The sequence below is a fragment of the Bos mutus genome, chromosome 18 (assembly GCF_027580195.1).
Source record: "Bos mutus isolate GX-2022 chromosome 18, NWIPB_WYAK_1.1, whole genome shotgun sequence".
In the NCBI taxonomy this organism is placed as follows: domain Eukaryota; kingdom Metazoa; phylum Chordata; class Mammalia; order Artiodactyla; family Bovidae; genus Bos; species Bos mutus.
Window position 1 is genome coordinate 40568528 of NC_091634.1, and position 26850 is coordinate 40595377.

The window sequence follows — 26850 nt, forward strand, 5'->3', positions numbered from 1 at the left end:
ATAACCAAACATCAAGATGTCAGGTAGCATCCACCAGTAAGTGTGCCACGGGCATCATTAGTGTTATTACCGTACATTTCAACATAGGAAATAAGGTCAGCAAAGGAAGAGATGAAAAGAATAATCCTCAAAAGGTTTGTGAAAGAGTGGGGAACTTAAGATAACTCCTCAGGGACCAGTGGATCTAACACAACACCATCATATTAGTTTCTAGTTCTCTGAGATAAAACTTTATTTCTTTTTGGTAAATCCTCAGAGTTTGAGCTTAAAAACAACCCAACAAAATTGGCCATCAATTATTTGAGATATAAAGTCTCACAGGCATCTTTAAAAGTTGCCTGAAGGGTATGTGTGCTTTTAAAGTTATACCAACTTTTTCCAGCTACAATGAACTGTTAAAAAAGTAGGGGAGTCGGGGGCGGTTATGAAGAGGATTATACATATGCATGTTGTACGAGAAGCCACAATACTGAAATGTCAGTGGTTACATGAACTCTTTCAATGAATACTATTTTTAAAGAAACTACTTAACAATTACACAGAATACAACCAGTCTGCATTTGGATGGCATTTAGCAATTTAAAAGCAACCTGTTAATCTAAGACTGACTTATTAGATGGCATACACTTCCTCAAAGAACATGTAGAGACTTCTTTTTTTAATGGAAATATAGTTATTTACAGTGCTTCAGGTGTACAGCAAAGCGATTCAGATAGACATATATATTTATATTCTTTTTCAGACTCTGTTCCATTATGGGGTCTTACAAGATATTGATTATTGTCCCCTGGTTCTTGTTGTTTATTTTATATATAGTATGGGTAAACTTTATAATTTATCCCTCCCTCCCTCTCATTCCCCTTTAAGTTTTTCTGTGTCTGTGAGCCTATTTCTGTCCATTTGTATCATTTTTTAGATTTCACATATAAGTGATATCATACAAAAATGGAAACGAATTTTTATGAATTTTACAATTTGTTATCAATATATGTAAATGACACTAGGTTTTTAGTCTGTATTTTGGGAGGAGAATATGTGCTCAGTTTTCTTCTGCAGAGAAAACAGGACTGTACCAAAAAATTTATGTCCTCAAACAATGCACATCCATTTCACTGTGTGTTGATGCAGCTATCTACGTAACTCCAATAAACTCCAATAAATCAGAAGCTCTGTTTCACAGTAGAAATTTCATGGTTGGAACAGAGCTCCTCCTCCTCCTCCTACTACTATTACTAAGTCGTTTCAATCGTGTCCGACCCTGTGCGACCCCACAGATGGCAGCCCACCAGGCTCCCCTGTCCCTGGGATTCTCAAGGCAAGAACACTGGAGTGGGTTGCCATTTCCTTCTCCAATGCATGGAAGTGAAAAGTGAAAGTGAAGTCACTCAGTCGTGTCCGACTTCTAGCGACCCCATGGACTGCAGCCTACCAGGTTCCTCCGTCCATGGGATTTTCCAGGCAAGAGTACTGGAGTGGGGTGCCATTGCCTTCTCTAGTAAACTTAAGGATCAGTAGGTAATAAGCAGTTGAAAAGTGAATTTCAGAAAACATTCAATCAACAAATGTTTACTATATCTGCCAACAAAGTTCTGTGGTAGATATTTCAGAGGACACACACTATACACACACACACACACATTTTTTTTTAATAGTTTCTGCTCCAAAAAACTTGATAATTTCTCTGTTGGGGAATGGGGATGGTAGAGTAGTGGATAAGGCAAGAATACTAAAAGCCTTTTATTTTCAATCGTATTTACATCCATATAACTTTTTGTGTGTGTTCACAATTCTTTTACATTCATTATCATTTGACAACAACTCAGAAGACGCAGAGGGGAGTGAATGATCATTGCCATTTTACAGATGAGGAGACATCACAGACGCTGGGGAACTCGTACCAGTTAATGAATGCCTAGTAAGTGACAGATGTAAGGTCCTAAGTTTAGGTTCCTAACTACCAGTGAAGTGCTCCCACCATGGCAGCTACTATTTCATGTAAAGTCTACACGGCACAATGAAAAATCTGGGAAGTGGTTAATTCCTTTGTGAAGGGAGAGACTGATTATTTAGGGCGTGTGGTGTTCAAGATTCTACACAGACTGGAATGAAAAAATAAATAAAATGTTGTTTGTAAAATGAAGCAGAGAAAGAGATTAACAAAAAATCATTATAATACTGAAAGGTAAGTGCCACAAAAACAGGCACAAATTGTTACAGAAACACAGAAAATTATTTTTAAGATTTTGAAGTGCTTTCCATATTAAAAAAAGAATGAAAATAAATGAACAAATTATTCAAGAACTCAGACTTTATTTCAAAAATAAAAACAAAAGAAATTTAAGCAAAGCAGAAGGAAACAACAAAGGCAGAGGTAAAGATAGGTGAATAAACATAAACAAATCCAAGAGCTAGTTTTAAAACAAGTAAAATCAATTTTTGAAGACAATATATGTATACAGGAAGTTATAATTTAAAAGGAGATAAAAAGAGTGAATATGGAATTTTTAAATTATGAAACGGTACAATTCTATCTTCGTAAACCCGAGAATATGTTCAATACGATGCCAATACATTTGAAACCTCAATTTCTGAGAAACCAAAAGGACCAAAATTTACTCAAAAAGAAGAAAACTAAATAGACCATTAACTAGAAAAGATACTGAAAAAGTCATCCAAAAATTATCTTCCCCAGCATCGCATGAAGAGTTTTACAAGTTAATTTAGTTCAAACTTCCAGGGACAAACAATGCTGGTGTTCTATAAATGGCTCTAAAGCACAGAGGAGGAAAATGGCGTAATTCATTTTATGACACATGCTATGTATCAAAACTAAACTAGCTATCAAAACTAAATAAAGCACAAAAAGGAATATTTCACAGCATTTTAACTCATCTTATCTCCCTCTATATTAGTCAAAAGAGCTTTATTAAGTTTTACTAACTCGAGTATGAATTATGACCTTAACATGTATATTAAATATGCCTCCTTGAAGATTCTGACATACCCCCTGAGGGTATCACTCTCCAGCTTCCCTGGTGATCACCGCTTCAGACCCATCTGACTTTCCTAACTGAAATACAAAAAGGTTGGATTCAGTAGCATGCTAAAAGGCCAACACAATGTGACCAGTTAGGATTTGTCACCAGGAGACAATGTTAGAAGCTGTATTAAGAGATTATATCTTATCAGTAGGAGAAGGAAAGATATTACCATCTAAATAGATGTCAAAAAATATTCAATAGAAATTCAACCTCAGTCCTAAAGGGAAAAAAAAAAAGTAAACTAAGAATCAAAGATTATTGCCAACAACTACTATTATACTTAATACTAGAATCCCAAAGCATCACTATTAAAGGCATGGTTATGCTATCACCACTATTTAGAGGTTCTAGACAATGTAATAACGAAGAGAAAAAAAGGAGGGGAGAGTGTATTACTGAAAGCGGGAGAGAGACCAAGTTTTATTTGCAAATGATTAAATTATCTAACTACTAAACACCTAGAAAACCCAAGAAAAGCAAAACAAAAAATTGTTAGGATGATAAGCATGCGTTCTGTACTACGGTCAAGTAGCACAGAAGAAAAGTTTTCTCAAGAACGATTTTAAAAATACAATTTAAAAATACCCCATTTACAACAGTAACCAAAAATAGTAATTCAATATGTAAAATACCCAGGAATAATCCTAAAAGGTAACAAAAGTATCTGGTTGAAGAAAATTACAAAACTTCCCGAGGGTCATAAAAGAAAGCCTAAATATATGTAAAAGATAACACTGTTAAATAAGAAATTTTCTTTACTATAAATACTTCAGTTCTTTCCAATTTAAGCTCTAAAGTTAACACAATAACAAAACACCACCAAAGGGTTGGTAAAATATACAGGAGATCCTGAAAAAGTGAATTTTAAGTTTCTCTGTAAAAATGTTTAAGTTGCCTTCTCAGTGTAAGAGCCAAGGAACTTTTAAAACAAAGAATAACCATGGGGGCCGTGTACTGCCAGATACTGAAAGGTACCACAAAACTCTGGTAACTAAAGTGATTTTTCAGAATAACAGACAAAACAAAGGAAACAGAATAAAAAGCAGCTATGAGTGTTTTGGCATTCAGTCTAGTAAATAAACGCAGCAGGGAAAACTGGTTAATCTTTTAGGAGCAATGAGACATCTACTCCATACCATACACCAACTAGATTTTAGATGCATTACAAGAATTATGTGGAAAAACTAAAATGTAAAATAACTAGACGGACATAGAAGTGACCATTAATTAGATATTTCAGTGGGAAAATTTTTCCTATTCATAAATAAAGGAAAACTTTTGAATAACAAAAATACAAATGTAAAAAAAGAAACTAGGAAAAATATTTCCAGCACATGAGTAACAAATAATAATACCCTTAATCTATGAACTGTTCTTACAAATCAATAAGAAAAGATATACATTAGTAAAATGAATGAAGGCGATATGAATGAACAAATTACAAAAGAACTGTATCTGGCCAATAAACCCAGTAGAAGGAACTTCAATCATACAGTACTTAGTAATTAAGAAAATATAAACTCGTTCTACAATAAGCTCCTACTCATCTCTTTCAGACGGCAAATATTTTCATCTCGTGACAGTTCCCGGTGTTGGAAAGGATGGACAAATATGCATTCTCATGCACTGCCTGTCAGAATGGAAACTGGCATCACCCCTCTGGGTGGCAATTTGACAACGTGAGCCAAAAATCTTTACAAATGTTGACCTGACGATTCACCTTCCTTTAATTTACCCTATGGAAAATAGCAGATATTTGTGCAGAGATTTATGCACAAGAATGGTCACTGAAGGATAATTTATAACAGCAGGAAAAAAAAAATCCATATACTTGTAACAATATGGAAAAATATTCACAATATACTGGATGCAGGTAAGTAAAAAAGACCAGTGTCCAAAACCAGAGTCCATAATATGCACATTATGATTCCAATTTTTGTTTAAAATATCTCTTGTATAAATATGCATCATAAACTTATTTTAGGTAAAATTAGGACCATATTACATATATAGTACATATAACAGGCATAATAATAATATTCTAACAAATATGTAACACAGTGAATCCTCTGAAGGATTATGAGATATTTTTTCCTTGCTTGGTATTTTTCTATGTATTAAAATTCTTCTAAAATAACAAATTACATAATCAGGAAAAACCAGTACTTTAAATAAAAAAATGCTTCTCCACCTTATATGCCACACATATTGTGGTCACACATTTACAGAGTCACCTTCCATGAACTACATGCAGAAAATAATTTCATTAGCCTACAGTCACATCCACAGCAATAACAGCTAATGCTTATAAACACAATACTTATATATGCCATCACTATTCTAAATGCTTTACATATATTAAACCATTTAATGCTCACATCTGTGATTATCCCCATTTTACAGATAAAGATTGAGGCTCAAGAAGATGAGATGACTTGCTCAAGACGGCTCAGCTATTAGAGAGCGCTAGGGGAAAAACAAGGCAGGCTGGCCAATCCATGCTCTTAACCAGGACAGGCTACTGTCTCTCTTGATTAACTATACTCTAAAGCAACAAGACTGACCTACAATATAATGCCAGAACATAAGCAATCAAATAAACACTATCCCCTGCAAAGTAGTCTCCGTGGGAAGCTACACATACCCAAAGATGTGGTCACTGATCATACATTTTTGGAAATCTTTCTTTTGACTGTCCCCAGGGGGCAGTAAACAAGTCTCCAGAAAGATGAGATTTCTTTCAAACAGCTGGGAATCATTCAGATGCAAGTCTTCAGGTGTGATTAAATTGCTTAATTCTGCTTTTGGTAATACAGCAAGAAAAATCGATGAGGCTGCTTTTGCTATGGTGCCCATAACTCCTATCTGCTCCTAGAAACTACATTCGCAAGTGGATTTTAACATTTACAATACTGCATTACTGTAATTATTTGTTCACATGCCTATCTTCAGACTGAGTTTTGCCCTTTCCTCCCTGGCAGAGACTGTACCTTTTTCATCTTTGAATCCTCAGCCCCGGGTCGTCCTGACACAAGAAAGTACTAGTTAAGGATTTCTGAATGAATTCGATGAATAATGCCACACAAATGCTTTGAGCAATGACAGTGTATTAGAATAAATAAAAATACTGCCAAGAGGGTATTTGGGTCTGTGTACAAATAAATACATGATGTACACAGAGACTACACTGAATTTTTTTTTAAAAAATGGAAGTTTTAAAGAGTAATTCTTCAAATTCTGAATATTAAGGAAGATAGAACTCAGTTTTAACAGGTCTTCTTATAATAATATCTAGCTATAGTCATTTCTCACAAAACACAAGGGGAAGGGGCAGAGTAGATATGCTTCATTGTCTAAAAAGCAATCTACTGAACCAAGGGTGCAGAAATAACCATAAACTTTCTCACACAACGATGCCAGAACACATCTGCCACATAGCAGACACCAGGAGCATCCTGCCTATGAGTTCAATCGACAAAGCACAGCCTGGTGCCTGAAATATAAATCAAAGAACCTTCCCTCCCTGCTACTTATTGACGTTTTGCTACCTGCAAATTTCTAATGTGTGCAAGATGGGCCTATTTTTATTTACAGCACAAACCACACACGGAATGTAAAACAAGATGCTTAATAAATCCCGCAGAACATAAAACACCGGCATAATTCAGACAGCAAGACAGACACTCACTCCTTAATTAAGTGGGTGATGTTCTGTTTAAAACAAAAAGACAACCCTGGGCTAGAGCTAAGATTAAGCGCTCCGTGTTCCGAGGGAAATGCCAGCCATTTCCAGGGCAGAGGCTTTAAATCATGAAAAATAAACCATCTCATCGCCTGTATTCAATAGTAAGTAGACAGTCGGGACACAGACTGACTTGGATTAACACATTTTCAGTTATAACGAGTAATTTTACAGAGGATTAGTATCTTGATGGGCTGATCAATACAGAGGCACTGCTGCTATTACAGATGAAAAGAAAATTGCCCCTCTGGTAATAAAGTGTGCGTGTCTTCGTTCCCCTTCATTTGGTGAGTCCATTACTGTAATGGTTCCAGCATTAACAGCTGGGGCAATTTAAGCAGCAGGGGTCTGATGAATTTAAAAGCTGGGCACCCTGGCTACTCATCCTTTCCTTCTGAGGACTGCATATGCAATTCCTCTGCCTGGTTGGTTCCAACACCAGGATCAGGTTTTAGGGGAACAACGACGAAGACGTCCCAATTATTTGTCTCATTAATAGCGATCCCAGCCAATCACGTGACCGACACAAAAATTGCTCGCAGCATATTGGCTGCTGAGTCAGCAAAAAATGGCACACTATTTACCTAAATAACGAGATTGTCGTGACAACAGGCTGGAGTCCGCGGAAACTATACTGTCCGCATTCGTTTGCCTGATGCTATTTTCAAAGGGGTAAAAAGGTAAGAAAAGGGGGGTGAAAAGAAAAGCTGAATGTTCATGCTGACAGAAAAAAAAAAAAATCAGCAAAATTTTCCATCTCTGTTTTCAAAAAATGGCAACCTGGAAAACAGTGAGATAAACGACTGCTGTACATGGAAAGAGAAAATCTGAATTAATGCAGCCTTGAGACTTTAATCATGCCCAATTCCACAGAATGAGTTAAGGCTGCCACATCAGCCCATTTTATATTATTACTGAAGAAATTCTAGCCTTTAAGGCTCAGCCTTGAATGATCTGGTCACTAAATGAAGGCGCCAAAGGGCAGACTTAGGGCTAATGCAAAAATCAGACCTTTGAATCTCTGATCACAAACAGTTATGGAGACACTCATGCAACTGGGAACAAATCTCCCCCACAGACCGGACGCAACAGAATCTGTTCCTTCAAACTAAGTCGTCTACCTAGTTTCTACCGGCTGCATGTGTGTGCTGTGCTCAACCCACCAGGCTCCTCTGTCCATGGGATTTTCCAGGCTGGAATACTGGAGTGGGTTGCCATTTCCTCCTCCAAGGGATCTTCCTGATCCAGGGATCAAACCCAAGTCTCTTGCATCTCCTGCATTGGCAGGTGGATCCTTTAACATGGCGCCACCTGGGAAGCCCTTCTACCAGCTATAAAGGTCTCAACCCAGACACTTATCCACAGGGCAGTTCTTTAACATAAAGGAAGGCACGCTGGCTTCACAAGCGGGTCATTTACAAAACTATAGGGTAAATATATGATGGGCATGGCATCAGGTCAGATGTTTGTAGCAGAAACAAAAATGTAACCCTAGAGAGCATCTGGGTTTCCCTGGTGGCTCAGTGGCAAAGAATCTGCCTGCCAATGCAGGAGAAGCAGGGTATGCTGGGGGTTCAGTCCCTGGGCTGGGAAGATCCCCTGGAGGAGGGCATGGCAACCCCATGGACGGAGGGGCCTGGCAGACTACAGTCTTGGGAACACAGAATCGGACACGAAGCAACTGAGCACCCAGGCACATGTGGCAGGTAAAGTAATTTGAAATCCACAGGTGTCGATATTTAACCATTCTCCATTATTTCTCTCAGGTTCTGGTTCCATCTCTCACTAATGAAAGCCTAACAACCAATAACAGGCTATGCTCTTGGGAATTCATTCGTTCATTTGATAAATATTTATGGAATGCTTACTGTATGTCTGGCACCATGTTAAGTACTATGGATCAGATCAGATCAGTCGCTCAGTCGTGTCCGACTCTTTGCGACCCCATGAATCACAGCACGCCAGGCCTCCCTGTCCATCACCAACTCCCAGAGTTCACTCAGACTCACGTCCATTGAGTTAGTGATGCCATCCAGCCATGGATAGAACAGTGATAACAAAACTAAAAAGACATGGTGCCAAACTTGTGTTTTTTAAATAATTCACCAATTTATTATTTTTAATATTTATTATACATTTATTTGCTACACTGGGTCTTAGTTGCTGCACACAGGAACTTTAGTTGCAACAATGCAAACTCTTAGTTGGAGCATATGGGGATCTAGTTTCCTGACCAGGGACTGACCCTAGTATCAGAGTTCTAGCCACTGGACCACCAGGGGAGTCCCTCAAACTTTCTTTAAACTTTCTTGATGCATCCAGTCCAAACGCCAGAACCTGTATTGCTAAACTCAGCCACTATAAATCCAATCAGCAGCTAGGGAGCCAGTATGATCATTATTGGGGGTCACATGGAACATGTCTCAGACGCTGGGCCTTGATCATTCACTCTTCAGTCAAAAGATATTTATAAAACATGTAAAATATCATGTATGAAACGAGATGCCAGTCCAGGTTCGATGCACGATACTGGATGCTTGGGGCTAGAGCACTGGGACGACCCAGAGGGATGGTATGGGGAGGGAGGAGGAGGTGGGTTCAGGATGGGGAACACATGTATACCTGTGGCGGATTCATTTTGATATTTGGCAAAACTAATACAATTATGTAAAGTTTAAAAATAAAATAAAATTTTTTAAAAAATCTATAAAAAAAAAGATATTTACAAATTTCTTTTATGTGCAAGACTCTCCACCAAGTACACTGGAAAGATGGAAGGATGAATGAGACATCAATGCTGTCTTCAAAGAAGTTAATGGTTGTTTAAAGTGTCAGAGACCTCTTTTCCAATGGCAAACTTAGTTTTCAAAACCAACATTAGGATCAAAAAGGTTAACAGGATGTGCCTCTGGGGGACGGATGCGTTCCTGATAAGGGTGAAGGTTGGGCCCTCTTTTCCCCGTGTACCATGAACACATATTACTGATGGAAACCAATGGAGTTAATTTTTAAACGGCTGGGTCTGTGCAGGGTTTGTTTGGTGGATGATGAAATGTTCTAAATTTAACCACGGTGATGATTATACAACTCTGAATACACCAAAACCCACTGAATTGCACACTTTAAGTGGGTGGATTATACGGTATGTTGAATTATCTCTCAATAAAAGAAAAAGTAAGGTTAAGAAACAGAACTGAATAAACCTGAAACTACCACAACACTGTATTAATATACTTCAATTAAAAAAATCTGAAAATAATAAAAAGTAACAAGAACTCACTGTGATTCGATGGTTTAACTAGCTAATTTTCAAGGAAGGTATTTAAAGTGGTGTGGACACTTATAAGCAAAAAAACCTAACCCTTCTTCTACCTAGAGAAGGCGATTTAAACTATCAAATGAGGATTAAAGACTGACCTAAGGGGCTTCCCAGGTGGCACTAGTGGTAAAGAACTTGCCTACCAATGCAGGAGACATAAGAGACACAGGTCAGATGCTGGGTCAGAATGATAACATGGAGGAGGGCATGGCAACCCATACCAGTGTTCTTGCCTGGAGAATCCCATGGACAGAGGAGCCTGGCGGGCTACAGCCCATAGGGCTGCAGAGTCTGAAGTGACTCAGCACACACACAAAGACTGACCCACACCCTGGAAGACAGATCAAGAAAAAAATAATCTGGATTTGGGGGAAAAAACAGAGTAGAATCTGTCAGATGAAGTTTTAATTTCTTTAAGTCCCCTGGTCATTGGTCCACCACCAAAAATGTTCTGCATTTAGTTTCCCAAACTACCATCAGATAAACTGGTAAAACAGTCCAGGATGGCCCATGATGAAGGTAGGGACCAAAAGAACCTTCTCAGAACTTCACTAAAGGACCAAACTGCAAAAAATAAAATAACCTGAGGTAGAATAAAAAAAAGTGGGCTTCCCTTGTGACTCAGACGGTAAAGAATCTGCCTGCAATGCAGGAGACCCAGGTTCAATCCCTGGGTTAGGAAGAGCCCCTGGGGAAGAGAATGGCAACCCACTCCAGTATTCTTACCTGGAAAATCCCATGGACAGAGGAGGCCGGTGCGTTACAGTCCATGGGCTCGCAAAAAGTCAGACATGACTGAGAGACTAACACTTCATACATAAATAACAGACTTTTTAAATTGAGTTATTATATATTAACAGCTCATCAGGTCTTGTAACCTAAGGCTTATTTTAGATGATATTAAGCCAATTATCACCAAAAATGGAAGACTTTTTAATGATTTTTATTTGGAAAACAGCAGGCTTATCTATTCTGGATACATTCCTTCACTGATAAAAATACATTTTTTTCTTCACCACTTGAATCACTTTATTATGAATTAAACAGATCCAGGGTTCATGTCATCACCATGACTTGTCGCCACTGACGACGCTGGTCTTGATTACCAGGCTGGGGGAGTGACTGCCAGGTTTCTCCACTGTAAAGTTAAAATGTACATTTCTTAAACAAAATTATTATGTGCCTATTTAGTATATAACTCTCTCAGTAATAAAGGTAAACTGTTTCTATGCTCAACACCTTAAAAAATGATGATCTCACCCAAGCCAGCATTAAGAACCTTGAAAGCTCACTTGGAGTTCAACACCCACATAAGAACAGTTATCGTATTTCTAAGCAACCTCTAACAGAGTCCTGGGCCTGGTATACGGATACACTCTTAAAGAAGCCTTAGGAAGGAACTCCACGACCGTTGCATGCGTGCTCAATCACGTCCGCTTCTTTGTGACCCCACGGACTGTCGCCCACCATGTTCCTCTCTCGTGTCCCTAGACCAGGTTAAACAGATCTTCCTGGGGAAGAGATTCCATGATCCCCGTACCACAGTAGATGCTCCCTGCTACCACGTGCCATTCCCATGGTGAAACACACCACTCTACTGCTGGTACTTGCTTAATTACGTATTTTCCTTAGAAAAGAAGCCCGTCCTGCAGGACCAAACCTGCCAGACCTTGCTTGGCACTTAACCAGGCCCCTCAACTGAACCAAGGAACCCAGAAAATAGTTTATATTCTCAATTCTTCCAAGGGCGGCATATAACTAGCACCATTTGGGACGAATGGGAAGGATAGTGGAACCCCTAATGGAGAAAATCTGCCTGATTAAGACGTAGGAGGTAGATAGATGTCCCCGCTCCCCACCTCCGGCACACAGGGTAGACACTCAAAGACAAAAATTGCAGGACGGTCAAAAGAACAGGCTGGGCCCTGCCCAGAGAGAAGATAAGAGACCACATATTTCCCATTCCCGAAGTGAGGAGGCCTCCCTGACTACACATGCAAAGAAAGGCACCTTGGAGGTCAAAAGGGGAGTGATGCTAAGGGGTGCTAACTACCCATAGGCCTCTTCGGTAGAATCCATCTTGTCTAAGAGATGTGCAGGCACACACAGGAGGTAAATACCAAATACAGACTCAGAACCAGGCAAAGCAAGATGACTGGTCAAAGGAAACCGGGAAGAAAAGTCCCATAAAAGTGATTCAAACTACCATGAGAGTGTGACTCTCTCTCTCGGCCTGCCTATTTGTCTATCCATAGGTTGTGGACTCTTCTTCCTTCTAATAAACACTTCACTTGTTTCACTACTTACTGTCTTTGTGAATTCTCTTCTGCAAAGCCAAAGAGCCAGGCCCATGAGTCAGGTGGCTAGGATTTGGTGCTGTCACCACTGCAACCCAACCCCAATCTCTGGTCAGGAATCAGAGCCCCACTTCAGGCTGCTGCAGGCCGAGGCCACCAGAGCTCAATTAGACACTCAGTATAAGTTCACAGAATGAATGTTCTCAACATAAGCTAAAATAGCTACTGGGATCAGACAGGTGGTAATGATGATGACAATGAGATGACAGTAATAACAGCAACACAATGTTCAGGTGCTTCACCTGTATCTTAGTTCATCCTCAGGACAATCATCAATAGTGCAGTGGTAAAGGATGCGCCTGACAACGCAGGAGACGCAAGAGACGTGGGCTCGACCCCTGGGTCAGGAAGATCACCTGGACAGGGAAATGGCAACCCACTCCAGTACTCTTGACTGGAAAATTTCAATGGACAGAAGAGCCTGGCAGGCTACAGTCCCATGGGATCGCGAAGAGCTGGACACGACTGAGCCACTGAGCACTCACCACAGTTTTACAGATGAGGAGACAGAGGTACAGAGAAGTTAAGTTACTTAAAGCAAGTGATTGGGCAGGATTCAATTCTGGGATTTCCCAGAAATCTCACTCGAAAGTCTCACACTCTAAACCACTGTGAAAGAAAAGTGCAAGTGTGAGTCACTCAGTCGTGTCTGATTCTTTGAGAACCCATGAACTGTAGCCCACCAGGCTCCTCTGTCCATTGGATTCTCCAGACAAGAACACAGGAGTAGGTTGCCATTCCCTTCTCCAGGGGATCTTCCTGATCCAGGGATTGAAGCCAGTCTTCCCACACTGCAGGTGGATTCTTTACTGTCTGAACCACCAGGGAAGCCTGTACTGTGACTAAATGGGCAAAGGTGGGGTGTGGCAGAAGAGAAAGTATATTCTCATCTAAAGGGGCAGCCACTATTCAGCTCTGTTAGTGAAATGCAAGCCCAATGTGGCCAGACAGTCTAGTTTTTCAAGAAAGCCTGCCATCCAGACTTTCATGTGAAATCTCTTGGATGGAAAATAATTGAGAAACTTTCAAACACAGTTCATTCGGGTCAAAAAGAACAATTTTATAGGCAGGACTGTGATCTCCAATGGCCCCTATCTTTCCTCAAATATATACAAGCCCCAAAATGCATATTCTCAATCTAAGCCAGCATACCAGGGTTCCCTGGCACGCTGCAGTCCATGGGGTCGCAGAATCGGACACTACTGAGCTACTAAACAACTGAAACTAATCATAAGGAAATATCAGATACATAAGAACACAGAGACATTCTACAAAACAAATAGCCTGTACTCATCACAAAGGTCACAGCCTTACTCATTATAAACGTCAATATCTTAAAAGACAAAGAAAGGGTGAGGAAGCAATTTAAAGGAAATTAAAGGAGACCAGATTCAGTTCAGTTCAGTTCAGTTCAGTCGCTCAGTCATGTCTGACTCTTTGCGATCCCTGTCCATGCCAGGCCTCCCTGTCCATCACCAACTCCCAGAGTTCATTCAGACTCACGTCCATCGAGCCAGTGACGCCATCCAGCCATCTTATCCTCTGTCGTCCCCTTCTCCTCCTGCCCCCAATCCCTCCCAGCATCAGAGTCTTTTGCAATGAGTCAACTCTTCGCATGAGGTGGCCAAAGTACTGGAGTTTCAGCTTTAGCATTATTCCTTCCAAAGAAATCCCAGGGCTGATCTCCTTCACAATGGACTGGTTGGATCTCCTTGCAGTCCAAGGGACTCTCAAGAGTCTTCTCCAACACCACAGTTCTTCAGTGCTCAGCTTTCTTCACAGTCCAACTCTCACATCCATACATAACCACTGCAAAAACCATAACCTTGACTAGACGGACCTTTGTTAGCAAAGTAATGTCTCTGCTTTTCAATATGCTATCTAGGTTGGTCATAACTTTCCTTCCAAGGAGCAAGCATCTTTTAATTTCATGGCTGCAGTCACCATCTGCAGTGATTGTGGAGCCCAAAAAAATAAAGTCTGACACTGTTTCCCCATCTATTTCCCATGAAGTGATGGGACCAGATGCCATGATCTTAGTTTTCTGAATGTTGAGCTTTAAGCCAACTTTTTCACTCTCCACTTTCATTTTCATCAAGAGGCTTTTTAGTTCCTCTTCACTTTCTGCCATAAGGGTGGTATCATCTGCATATCTGAGGTGATTGATATTTCTCCCAGCAATCTCGATTCCAGCTTGTGCTTCATCCAGCCCAGCGTTTCTCATGATGTACTCTGCATATAAGTTAAATAAGCAGGGTGACAATATACAGCCTTGACGTACTCCTTTTCCTATTTGGAACCAGTCTGTTGTTCCATGTCCAGTTCTAACTGTTGCTTCCTGACCTGCATACAGGTTTCTCAAGAGGCAGGTCAGGTAGTCTGGTATTCCCATCTCTTTCAGAATTTTCCAGTTTATTGTGATCCACACAGTCAAAGGCTTTGGCATAGTCAATAAAGCAGAAATCGATGTTTCTCTGGAACTCTCTTGCTTTTTCCATGATCCAGCAGATGTTGGCAATTTGATCTATGGTTCCTCTGCCTTTTCTAAAACCAGCTTGAACATCTGGAAGTTCATAGTTCACGTATTGCTGAAGCCTCGGAGAATTTTGAGCATTACTTTACTAGCGTGTGAGATGAGTGCAATTGTGCGATAGTTTCAGCATTCTTTGGCATTGCCTTTCTTTGGGATTGGAATGAAAACTGACCTTTTCCAGTCCTGTGGCCACTGCTGAGTTTTCCAAATTTGCTGGCATATTGAGTGCAGCACTTTCACAGCATCATCTTCCAGGATTTGAAATAGCTCAACAGGAATTCCATCACCTCCACTATCTTTGTTCATAGTGATGCTTTCTAAGGCCCACTTGACTTCACATTCCAGGACATCTGGCTCTAGGTGAGTGATCATACCATCGTGATTATCTTGGTCATGAAGATCTTTCTTGTACAGTTCTTCTATGTATTCTTGCCATCTCTTCTTAATGTCTACTGCTTCTGTTAGGTCCATACCATTTCTGTCCTTTATTGAGCCCATCTTTGCATGAAACATTCCCTTGGTATCTCTAATTTTCTTGAAGAGATCTCTAGTCTTTCCCATTCTGTTGTTTTTCCTCAGAGACATAACAATTAAAGGTAACATATAACCCTGGATTAAAACCTGGACCAGGTAAACAAAAATGCTATAAAAGATACTATTAGGACAATTAGCAAAATTTAAATATGGGCTTTGGGCTAAATAAGAGTATTTTATCAGTTAACTTTTCTGAAATTGACAATAAGCTATGTTTATATATAAGAAAGCATCTCTGTGGTGGATTCATTTTGATATTTGGCAAAACTAATACAATTATGTAAAGTTTAAAAATAAAATAAAATTTAAAAAAAAAAAAAAAAAGAAAGCATCTTAGGAAATACATGCTGAAGTATTCAGGGGTAAAGAGGATTGATGTCACCAATTTACTCTGTAATGGTTCATAAAAAAAAAATAGTTCATGTATTTATATATAGGGAAAGAGAGAGAGAGAGCTGTAAAGCAAATGTTAACAAGATGTGAGCAAATCTGGACGATAAGGCTGTGAGGGCTCTTTGTTCCACTCCTGAAGCTCTTCTATAAATTTTAAATCATTTCAAAATAATAAATTATATAATCTGGGAAAAAAAAACAGCAACAACACAAAAATACAGGGGCAGCCTTATATCAGCAAAAGGTTCTTGGGGCAACCCTCAATCAAAGCCATACTTACTGGGTCCCTGGCACTGTGGCCAAACCTAATCATGAAAGGGCAACCTATTCTAGTTTTCTTGCCTGAAAAACCCCATGAACAGAGAAGCGGGCTACAGTCCATGACATTGCAAAGAGTGGGACACAACTGAGCAACTAAGCACGATTCTAACTCAGCTTTTCAAATACTAAGCTGAACTACCCTGCTGCATGCCTTATTTTAACAACTGATTTTAAAAATTCATGAATATACTTTGGAACCCTCTTCTGCTGTTAACACAAATTAAACAGATGCCATCATAAAAAGCTATTTACTCCAACCTTTTTATTCACCCTCCAGACATGTGAACTATACAAAAGTCTACGACATAAGCAATCACAAGAAGAAAATGTAATCTATTTCAGAGAGAAAAGGAAAACCAAAAGCAATTACCCATGATGGGGGTAAAAAGTTTAAGAAGCAAACAAGAAATCTTTGTGACCTTAAGATAGGCAAAGACTTCATAGATATGACACAAAAAGCAAGAATCATAAAAAGAAATATCGATAAATTGGATCTTTATCAAAATTAAACAATTTTGCTCTTCAAAAGACCATTACGTAAACTAAAGAAGAGAGACAGTACTCACAATACATATCTCTAACAAAGGACTGATATCTAGAAAATACAAATAACTCATAACACTTACTATTAAGAACACAAACCAACCAAAAAAAAACAAAGAGCAAAAGATCTGAACAGCCACTTCACCAAAGAAGATTTATACCTGGTCAACCTACACAAGAAGCAGTTTCACATCACTGGACATCAGAAAAAGGAAATGTAAGAGTGCTCTGAGATACCACTTCACACCCGGTTTCATAAAGACAGTGACGAGTGTTGACAAGGATGTTAAGAACTGTAACCTTCAAACAGGAATATTAAATGATGTATCCACATTGGAAAGCACCATGTCTTAGTCCATTTAGGCTGCTGTAACAAAATACCATAGACTGGGTGACTTATCTACAGCAGAAATTTATTGTTCATGGTCTGAAGGCTGGAAGTCCAAAATCTGGGAACCAGCATGGTCTGGTTCTGGTAAAGGCCCTCTTCCAGTTTCAGACACCCAACTTAATCATGTATCCTCACATGGCAGACGGGGCAAGGGAGCTCTCTCAGGCCTCTTGTAGAGGGGACACTAATTCCATTCCTAACCACCTAATCATCTCCGAAAGGCCCTACCTCCTAATACCATCACCTTGGGGATTAGAATTTCAGTAAGAGAATCTGGGGGGAACACAAGCATTCAGACCATAACAAACAGTACAGCCAGTTTCTTAAAATGTTAAACACAGATTTACCATATGACCTAGCAATTCCACTCCTAGATCTCTATCTAAGAGAAATGAAAACATAGGTATATATAAAAAGTAGAACACAGATGTTCATAGCAGCATTATTTGTAATAGCCAAATAGTGGAAACAACCCAAATATCCACCAACAGGGGAAGGGATTAAACCAAGTGTAATCCTTTCAGACACTGGAGTACTACATTATTCAGTAACAAAGAGGAACAAAGTACTCATACATGTTACAAGATGGAAAAAGCTTTTCAAAGAGATATTAATTCTCATTAGTCATCACTAAAATGCAAATTAAAACCACAATGAGATACCACCACACACCCACTAAAAGGCCTAAAATTTAAACAAGAGACAATACTAAGTATTGGTGAAGACAGGGAGTAACCACAGCTCTCATACGCAGCTGAGATGGAAATGTCAAATGGTGCAGCAGGTTTGAATAGCACGCCCAAAAAGATATGTCCAAGTCTTAACCACCGGTGCCTTTAAATGTGATCTTATTTGGAAAAAGGGTATTTGCATATGGAATTAAGTTAAGGACCTTGAGGATCATGAAATTAAGATCATCCTGGATTTAGGGGAGGCCCTCACTGCAATGACCGGTGTCCTTACAAGAGAAAAGATGCAGAGAAATGCGTCAGAAAAACACAAAGAAGGCAGTCACGGGGAAGACTCGAGCAGAGACTGGAGTTACACAGCCCAAGCCAAGGAATGCCCAGAGTCGCCAGAAGCTAAAAGACTCAAGGAGGGATTCTCCCCTAGAGCAGAGCCATCAGGGGTACTATGGACCCCTTGATTTCAGACACATCTCTAGAACAATGAGAGAATACATTTTTGTTGTGTTAAGACAGCAAGGCTGGAATTTCCCTGAAGTTCTAGTGGTTAAGACTTTGCCTTCCAGTGTAGAAGGTGTGGGTTCGATCCCTGGTTGGGGAGCTAAAATCCCCTATGCCCTGTGGCAAAAAAAAGAAAAAAACCAAGAAACATAAAATAGAAGCAGTATTGTAGCAAATACAATAAAGACTTTAAAAGTGGTCCTTGTAGAAAAAAAAAAGGAACCATTTTTTTTAAAAAACGGACATTGTGGTAACTTGTGCCAGCAGTCCTGAGAAACTAATACAAACGGGAGAATCACTTTGGAAAATTGTTGAGCTGTTTTTTATAAGATTAAACACAGAACTACCATAGGGCTCACCAAGTGGACTCCTGGTGTTCATCCAAAAGAAATGAAAACGCAGACTTACACATGAATGGCCAGAGCCACTTCCTTCATAATGGTCTCAGAAACAATCCAAATGTTCAGCAACACACGAATGAATAAACAAATGCGCCAGAGCCACACGGTACACAGTCAGCAATACAATGGAACAAGCTATTGATCCAGGCCTTCCCTGGTGGCTCGGGGGTAAAGAACCCACCTGCCAAGCAGGAGACACAGGTTCAATCCCTGGGTCAGGAAGATCCCCTAGAGAAGGAAATGGCAACTCACTCCAGCATTCTTGCCTGGAGAATCCCATGGACAGCAGGGTCACAAAGAGTTGGACACGACTTAGTGACTGTAGAGATACAGGCAACAACATGAATAAATCTTAAAAACCATGCTGATTAAAAGCAGACAGACTCAATAATACACAGAGTATATGTCCATCTATATGAAATTCTAGAAAACACAGACTTCATCTACAGTGATAGAAAACTTACTAGTGGTTGCTTGGAAGCCAAGGCAGGGGAAGAGACTGACTGCAAATCAGCAAGAGGAAATCATTGGAAGGGATCGAAATGTTCTCCGTATCAACTGTGGTGGTGGTTTCACAGGTGTAAACATCTGTCAAAACTCACCAAATTGTGCACTATAAATGGGTGCTATTTATGGTACGGAAAGTACACCTCAATAAAGTGGATTAGAAAAAGAGAAAATAATTTATGATTAAATGAACATTTTCTATTTAAGATTTAAAACTTGCTTTCCTATACTTTGCTCTAACCAGTAATATTTCTCAAATTAACTTTTAAATAAAGATCAAAGAAATTTTTTAAAGTAAACAGGCAGACAACTTGCTCTATCATTTCAACATGTTTTACGAGCAGAAAATGGAAAAAAGCTTTGGAATGAGAAGACCTTGCTTTGGGCCCTAGTGTCACAGAGCAACCAGGTGACCTTGGGCAAGTTCTAACTCCTGCAAGCCTTGGTTTCAACATCCATCAGATGTCAACAACAACTGTTAAGAGTTTTAAAAGAGTAAAAGCTCCTTTGAACAAGGATTCTATCTTAGCCAAAATCAGAATCCCAGGGTCTGGCGAATGTGTTGTGCTGTGCTTAGTCGCTCACTCATGTCCAACTCTTTGGGATGCTATGGACTATAGCCGCCAGGTTCCTTTGTCCATGAGGATTCTCCAGGCAAGAATACGGGAATGGGTCGCCATGCCCTCCTCCAGGGGATCTTCCCAACCCAGGGATCAAACCCAGGTCTCCTGCATTGCAGGTGGATTCTTTAGTCACCAGGGAAGCCCAAGAATACTGGGGGAGGTAGACTATCCCTTCTCCAGGGAAACTTCCCAACCCAAGAATCCAACCAGGGTCTCCTGCATTCCAAGGGGATTCCTTACCAGCTTAGCTACCTGGGAAGCCTGTCAGGCAAATAATAGGTGCTAAATAAGTCTTTACAAAAGAAATGAGTAACTTTCAGTGTAAACCCAAAAGGTAAGAAAGACATCATGCCCAATACCATTGTGTGACATTTGTTCCTTTGAACTATTGTAGATGAACGCAGAAGGATCTTTCTCCTTTGCACTTATCTGTACAGGCTTCCCTGGTGGCTCAGTGGTAAGAATCTGCCAGCCAATGCAGGAGACGCTGGTTCCATCCCTGGGTCGGGAAGATCCCCTGGAGAAGGAAATGACAGCCCATTCCAGTATTCTTACCTGGGAAATTCCACGGACAGAGGAGCGTGGCAGGCTAGTCCATGGGGTCACAAGGAGTCAAACACAACTTAGCGACTGAACAACAACTCATCTTTATATACTGCCTTATCACATACAGGTTCAAGCATGAAAACTTCAGGACTCTAAAGAAACTTTGCTATAACTCAGGTCACAGTGGTGGTGGTGGTTTAGTCACTCAGTCCTGTCTGACTCTTTGTAACCCCATGGGCTGCAACCCACGGGCTCCTATGTCCATGGGACTTCCCAGGCAAGAACACTGGAGTGGGTTGCCATTTCCTTCTCCAAGGGATCGTCCCAACCCAGGAATCAAACCCACATCTCCTGCATTGCAGGCAGATTCTTTACCACTGAGCCACCAGCAAAGCCCTAACTCAGGTTACAGAGTGTATATATATATATATATATATATATATATATGGAAGTCACTCAGTCGTGTCCGACTCTTTGCGACCCCATGGACTGTAGCCTATCACGCTCCTCTGTCCGTGGGATTATCCAGGCAAGAGTACTGGAGTGGGTTGCCATTTCCTTCTCCAGAGGATCTTCCCAACCCAGGGACTGAACCTGGGTCTCCCGCATTGTAGGCAGACGCTTTACCATCTGAGCCACCAGGGAAGTTCTAACTCAGATTATAATACAGTATATTTTATATCTTCAATCCATAGAGGTACTGCCCTAAGACAAAGTAAAGTGAGTTCACTTGAGGACTCCAAATTCTGACAGCATAAACAGCATCTGGTTCATTTACCAATGGCTCTGACTTCCAATAATTGCCTAATACAGAGTGACCAACAAACAGCATGTATAAAGGCCCTGAATATTCATGGGAAGGACTGATACCGAACCTTAACCTCCAATACTTTGGCCACCTGATGCAAACAGCCAACTCATTGGAAAAGACCCTGATGGTGGGAAAGACTGAAGGCAGGAGGAGAAGGGATGGAAGACAGAGGACAAGATGGCTGGATAGCATCATTGATTCAATGGACATGAATTTGAGCAAACTCCAGGAGATGGTGAAGGACAGGGAAGTCTGGAGTGCTACAGTCCACAGGATCACAGAGTCAGGCATGACTTAGTGACTGAACAACAACAACAACAAAAAAAAAAAAACCTGTAACCATATAAAGCAGGGGAAATAGGGACTTCTGAGAAGGCCAATGTGGTTGATGGGCAGGGAGCAGAGAGGGGTCACATCCATTGAGGCTGTGGATGATGCAAGTAGAGTTTACACTGTGGAAAACACTGTAGGTCATGTGAAGTTTCCTTTTTATCCTAAGAGCATCAGAAAGCCATGAAAGTTTTTTGTTTATTTTTTTTGGCCACACCATCCAGCTTGCAGGATCTTAGTTTCCCCACTGGGGATCAAACTCAAGTCATTTCAGGAGCCCCACTGGACCACCAAGGAATCCCATGAAAGATTTTTAAACAGTTGGTTGACAGAGGAGGTAAGAAGGAAAGGGCCATGATTGCATTTGCATTTTGAAAAGCTCACACACTACAGTGTGAAGAAGTGTCTTTTGTGGAAGGGGGGACAAAAGGGGACCAAGGAGTGATTGGATGCAGAAGTGAATATAGACCAATAAGGAGATCACTGGTACAGTCCATTGAGGAGGTAATGGTAGCCCGGTCCCAGGTGGTGAAGATGGAAAAAAGTGAAGAGATTACCAATATTTTTAGACAAATTGATAGGACTTGATTTGGGGAATGAGAGAAACACTCAATTCTTCTGAGCCTCAAGTCTTCATTTGTAAAACAGGACTCTTGATATTCCATCTGTATAATAGCTATCTTGCGATCTGCTGTGATAAGAATACGAAATAATATAAATATTATGGAACCGCAGAGTCTGATGCGTAATAAATACTAAAAAAAGAAAATTCCATAACAATTATTATTGTCATCCCTTGGAACAACTGCTACAGCGTGAACCCCCCAAAGTAGAAAACGGTATTGTAGTTAAAACTCTACATCCGCTATGCGGAAGACACACAACACAGACAACTGTTTCAAATACATACATCTGATCGCACAGATTTTCTCACCTAACCCGATCTCAATCCACAGAAATCATTACCGAAGAGGAAAGCACAACTGATATGATCACAAGCGTCTAAGAGTCCGGTAAACTGAGGCACAAGGGTAACTACAAACTTAACCAAGGAATGAAGTGCAGAAGCAGGACAAGGAAACGGGTGTCTTAATTCTCATGTGAGTCGGTCCTCTAGGACTAGGCCTGCATCCCGAGCAGCACGTATTCAAAGCCCCCAAAGTCTCTGGCTCCCTTGCTGACAAGGCCTTGTAACCCCTTCGCTTAAGACCGTGGGTCCGCTTGCCATCCAACCAAGCCCTTCCGGTTCCCAGACCCCAGCTACAAGTGCACGAAAGATCCCAGACTCGGGTGAGCCCGAAATACCTTAGCTTCGCGCTCTCGTTCCTCGGCCGTCGGGGTCCGCTTCATGCTGCCGTTATAGCCGCCTTCGCCACTACTAACCGCGTAGATTCCTAGCCCTGGACCCCGCCTCCTCCATGTAGTTCTCTTGGCGTCCAGATCCCGCCTGGCGCCATTCTCCCTCGGAAAGGAGAGAACTACCACTCCCAGGGTGCACCGCGGTAAGGCCGGAATGTGCCTCGGGGTTGGAAGCTAGAGAATTTCCCAGGTCCGACAGCTGGGCAGGCGTAGTCTGCTGCTCAGCAAGCGGGCTGGCGAGGGCCCAAAAAAGAACTACAATTCCCAGAAGGCAACGGTGCCTGCCATGTTTTTCCCGTGCTCCTCTCGGCCGGCTGTCGCCGTCGGCGCTATAGCAACGGTAGCTAGCGGCTGGGAGAGTGGCGGTGAGTACACCCGGGGAGTAGAGGGGTGCAGGTAGCCGACCCTCTACCTCTAGCACGGGCCGGGGTCGTGGGGTCTGCTCTACCTCCTGGAGAAGGCCTTGGCGTTCTGCTCACGTGAAGAGCAGCCCAGCACGAGACACCTCACCTACTCAGGCCTGAATCACAGCCCGCCCATTATCCCGACTCCCAGTATCTGTTTGAAATTTTCTATCCCAGCCCTGAACCTTAGTTGTTGAGGGGTGAGGCTAAGTACAGTGCTTATCCAGGTCCTTCTTCAGGCAAAAGGTCACCTGCAAGTAGTTCGCTCATTGCCTCAGTAGATAGGAATTTGAGCAAACTCGGGGAAATAGTGGAGGACAGAGTAGTATGGAGAGCTGCAGTCCATGGGATCGCTATGAGTCCGACACGACTTAGCGACTGAACAACAACAACAAGTTGATTGAGAAACTCCTAAGCCTCCCAAGTAACTTATTTGGTTAATTATTTACAATTATTTGTTTATCGTGAGTACCCTATAGACTATGAACTCCGTGACCGTAGAGACTTTGTTTACTCTTTAGCCTCAGTACCAAGTATTCATTTATTCATTCCATAAACATGAATACTGGCGTCCACCCTGTGCCCTGAGGCACTATTCTCTACCAGCTAGGAACGGGACCGATGCGGGTCTCAAGATGCTTCTACTTTATTAGTATAGAAGAAGTAGTAATGAAGATAGTGCAAGTGCTAGTCGCTCTGTCGTGTCCGACTCTTTGCGACCCCATGGACTGTAGCCCGCCTGGCTCCTCCATCCATGGAATTTTCCAGGCAAGAAAACCGGAGTGGGTTGCTATTTCTTTCTCCAGGGGATCTTCCCGACCCAGGGATCAAACCCTGGTCTCCCGCATTGCAAGCAGACTCTTTACCGTCTGAGCCACCAGGGAAGACCAATGAAGATAGTAAATAGCAGTAAATATGATCATCTCGGGCTTCCCAGGTGGCGCTAGTGGTAAAGAACCCACCTGCCAATGCAAGTAGGTATAAGAGATGCAGGTTCGATCCCTGGGCCCAGAAGATCCCCTGGAGGAGGGCACAGCAACCCCCTCCAGTATTCTTGCCTGGAGAATCCCATGGACAGAGGAGCCTGGCAGGCTGCAGTCCATAGGGTTGCACAGAGTTGGATATGACTGAAGCGACTTGCTTTGCACACGTGATAATCTCAAATGGGGATGATGGCTGTAAAAGAAATAAACAGTGCTGAAGTTGGGAGGAAGAGTATGGTAGCATTGGATGCTAAGGGAAGGCTTCTGGGGAAAAAATGATTGAGCTGAGCCCCAAAGAATGAGGAGCCAGCTAGTGCAAAGACCTTGAGCAAGGCAAGGGTACCATGGATTTGAAGAATCTAGAGAACAGTGCGGGGAAGGCAATGGCACCCCCCTCTAGTACTCTTGCCTAGGAAATGCCATGGACGGAGGAGCCTGGTAGGCTGCAGTCCATGGGGTCGCAAAGAGTCGGATACGACTGAGCAACTTCACTTTCCCTTTTCACTTTCATACATTGGAGAAGGAAATGGCAACCCACTCCAGTGTTCTTGCCTGGAGAATCCCAGGGCCGGGGGAGCCTGGCGGGCTGCCGTCTCTGGGGTCGCACAGAGTCGGACACGACTGAAGCGACTTAGCAGCGGCAGCAGCAGAGAACTGTGAGTGGCACATAGTGAACCAGGAATGATTGTATGAAACTGTTGGGGAGGCATTGCAACATCATGCATTATTTCTCAACCTTGGCGTTATTAACATTGGGGGCCAGATAATTCTTTTTTGTGGTTCCTGTACACTATAGTAGGATCCAGTGCCTGATGATCTGAGGTGGATGTGATGCAATAATAATAGAAATATAAAGAGTAAATGTAACACATTTGAATCATCCTGAAGCTGTCCTTCCCACCCTGGTCCATGGAAAAATTGTTTTCCATGAAACTGATCCCTGGTGCCAAAAAAGATTGGAGACCTCTGCGATATTTAGCATCATCTCTGACCTCTAGATGCCAGTAACACCACCTGCCTGCTTCCCAGTTTTGACCATCAAAAATAGTGCCAAACAGATACTTCATAGATATGTGACCTTGGGCAACTGCCCTAAGCTGTTGTCTTGGTTTCTTCGTTTGTAAAGTAGGACACACTTTAGTAACAACCTCAAGAGTGCCTGGCACATCTTACTAAGCATTCAATTAATGTTAACACCATCACCTTCATTGTTGTTGTTATTATAAAAGCCACCATAATTCTACTGTGGAAAAGTTATCATTTTCACAGTTGTCCTGTGTTTAAACTTCTTGATAATTTGGTTCCTAAATTGTCCTCTCCTGTAGGAGTGTTTCCAAAAGAAGTAGATGATATCCCAGGCATATGTCTGTTGTTTACGTCACAGTAAAAACTCAGTGGTCTGCAACGTTGATGAGTTATAATAAAAGTTATTAACCCTGTCTCTAAAAGATAATGCATATACACATAATGCGTACAAGATTTTGGAAACCACCTCTGGCTCCAGACCCTGAAGCCCCAAGGACTCCATTCATTCACTTGCCAACTATTTAATGAATGCCAGCTATGTGCCTAGCTCTGTCCCAGCGTTTGAGAATACAGAGGTGAATGAGGCAAATTGGTTTATTCTCTCAGACTGTATTCTAGGACCAGTGTGCTAGAGATTGGGAACCTCTGCCTTAGGCCATCTTCACTGGTTCTTTGCATTACTAAATGTTGCATGAACCACCCACATCCACATATGAAACTAAGTTACTATGGTGCATCTCTGTAAAGAACAGAAACTGTAAAAATGCCAGAATTAGCTGGACAGCATGTACATGGAGGTAGGAAGCCCTGGGACCTAGGCTTCATGGCAACAAAAGACACAACAAAAACAAATCCAGCTGGTGAATTTATGAAACCTCTTTCACAGAAAACTACCAACTCCCTTGTGCATCAAGCTGAAGATTAGTATTCAAGTGACGTTAACATCCCCGGCAAATGTGTTAAATGCCTTTAATTTACTATCTCATGTACCTTTAAAATAACTCTGTGAGAACAGGTGTTGTTTTCTCCACTTTTAACAACAGGTGTTGTTTTCTGCACATGATTAGTGACTTGACCAGCCAGTAAGTAATAGAACAACCATTTGAATCAAGTTCCTGACTGAAGTATTTTGATACCTGCTTTCTTTTGGGGAGCAGAGAAAGGGATGGAGGATGGACAGGAGGTCTTTCTTAAATTTGGGGAAGGTTTTGTTTTCTGGGTTTTTTTTTTGCAAACAGAGGAAGAAGAAGAAGAGAGAAGGAAGAATGATAATCTTACCTCATTTCCTCAGCAAACTATAGGAAATATACTGTTGAAAGGAACACTGGCTCCATGATTGAATGTAGTATTACTTTTAAAATAGAAGCTTTCATCTTCTTCAAGCAGCACATGTGGGCAATAAGATGTCCATTAAAGTTCTAGTGCCTTGTTCATTTTATTTGGTTCATTCCATTGCATAGTTAATGTTACAACTTGGAAAGATTTTATTTGAATTTTCT

At 41.3% G+C, this 26850-nt stretch overlaps 2 protein-coding genes across 6 annotated transcripts in view; one reads left to right on the forward strand and one right to left on the reverse strand.

Annotated features, from left to right (window-relative positions):
- FTO (FTO alpha-ketoglutarate dependent dioxygenase) overlaps positions 1–23055 on the reverse strand; it is a 423247-nt gene extending 400192 nt beyond the window's left edge. The window contains exon 1 of one of the 3 annotated variants that reach the window (XM_005890937.2): positions 22885–23055. In XM_005890937.2, coding sequence (XP_005890999.1) covers positions 22885–22929 — 45 coding nt within the window. In that variant the 5' untranslated portion in view covers positions 22930–23055. Of the gene's footprint in view, positions 1–20251; positions 20271–22884 lie in introns of those variants that run through there. The other 2 variants (XM_070388423.1, XM_070388424.1) reach the window with 2 other exon arrangements.
- A 181-nt stretch (positions 23056–23236) lies between these two features.
- The window catches only part of RPGRIP1L (RPGRIP1 like), a 98878-nt gene continuing 95264 nt past the window's right edge, over positions 23237–26850 (forward strand). For 2 of the 3 annotated variants that reach the window (XM_070388428.1, XM_070388425.1), the window contains exon 1: positions 23238–23303. The gene's annotated coding sequence lies outside the window, so the exon portion shown is untranslated. Of the gene's footprint in view, positions 23304–26850 lie in introns of all 3 variants that reach the window. The other variant, XM_070388427.1, reaches the window with a different exon arrangement.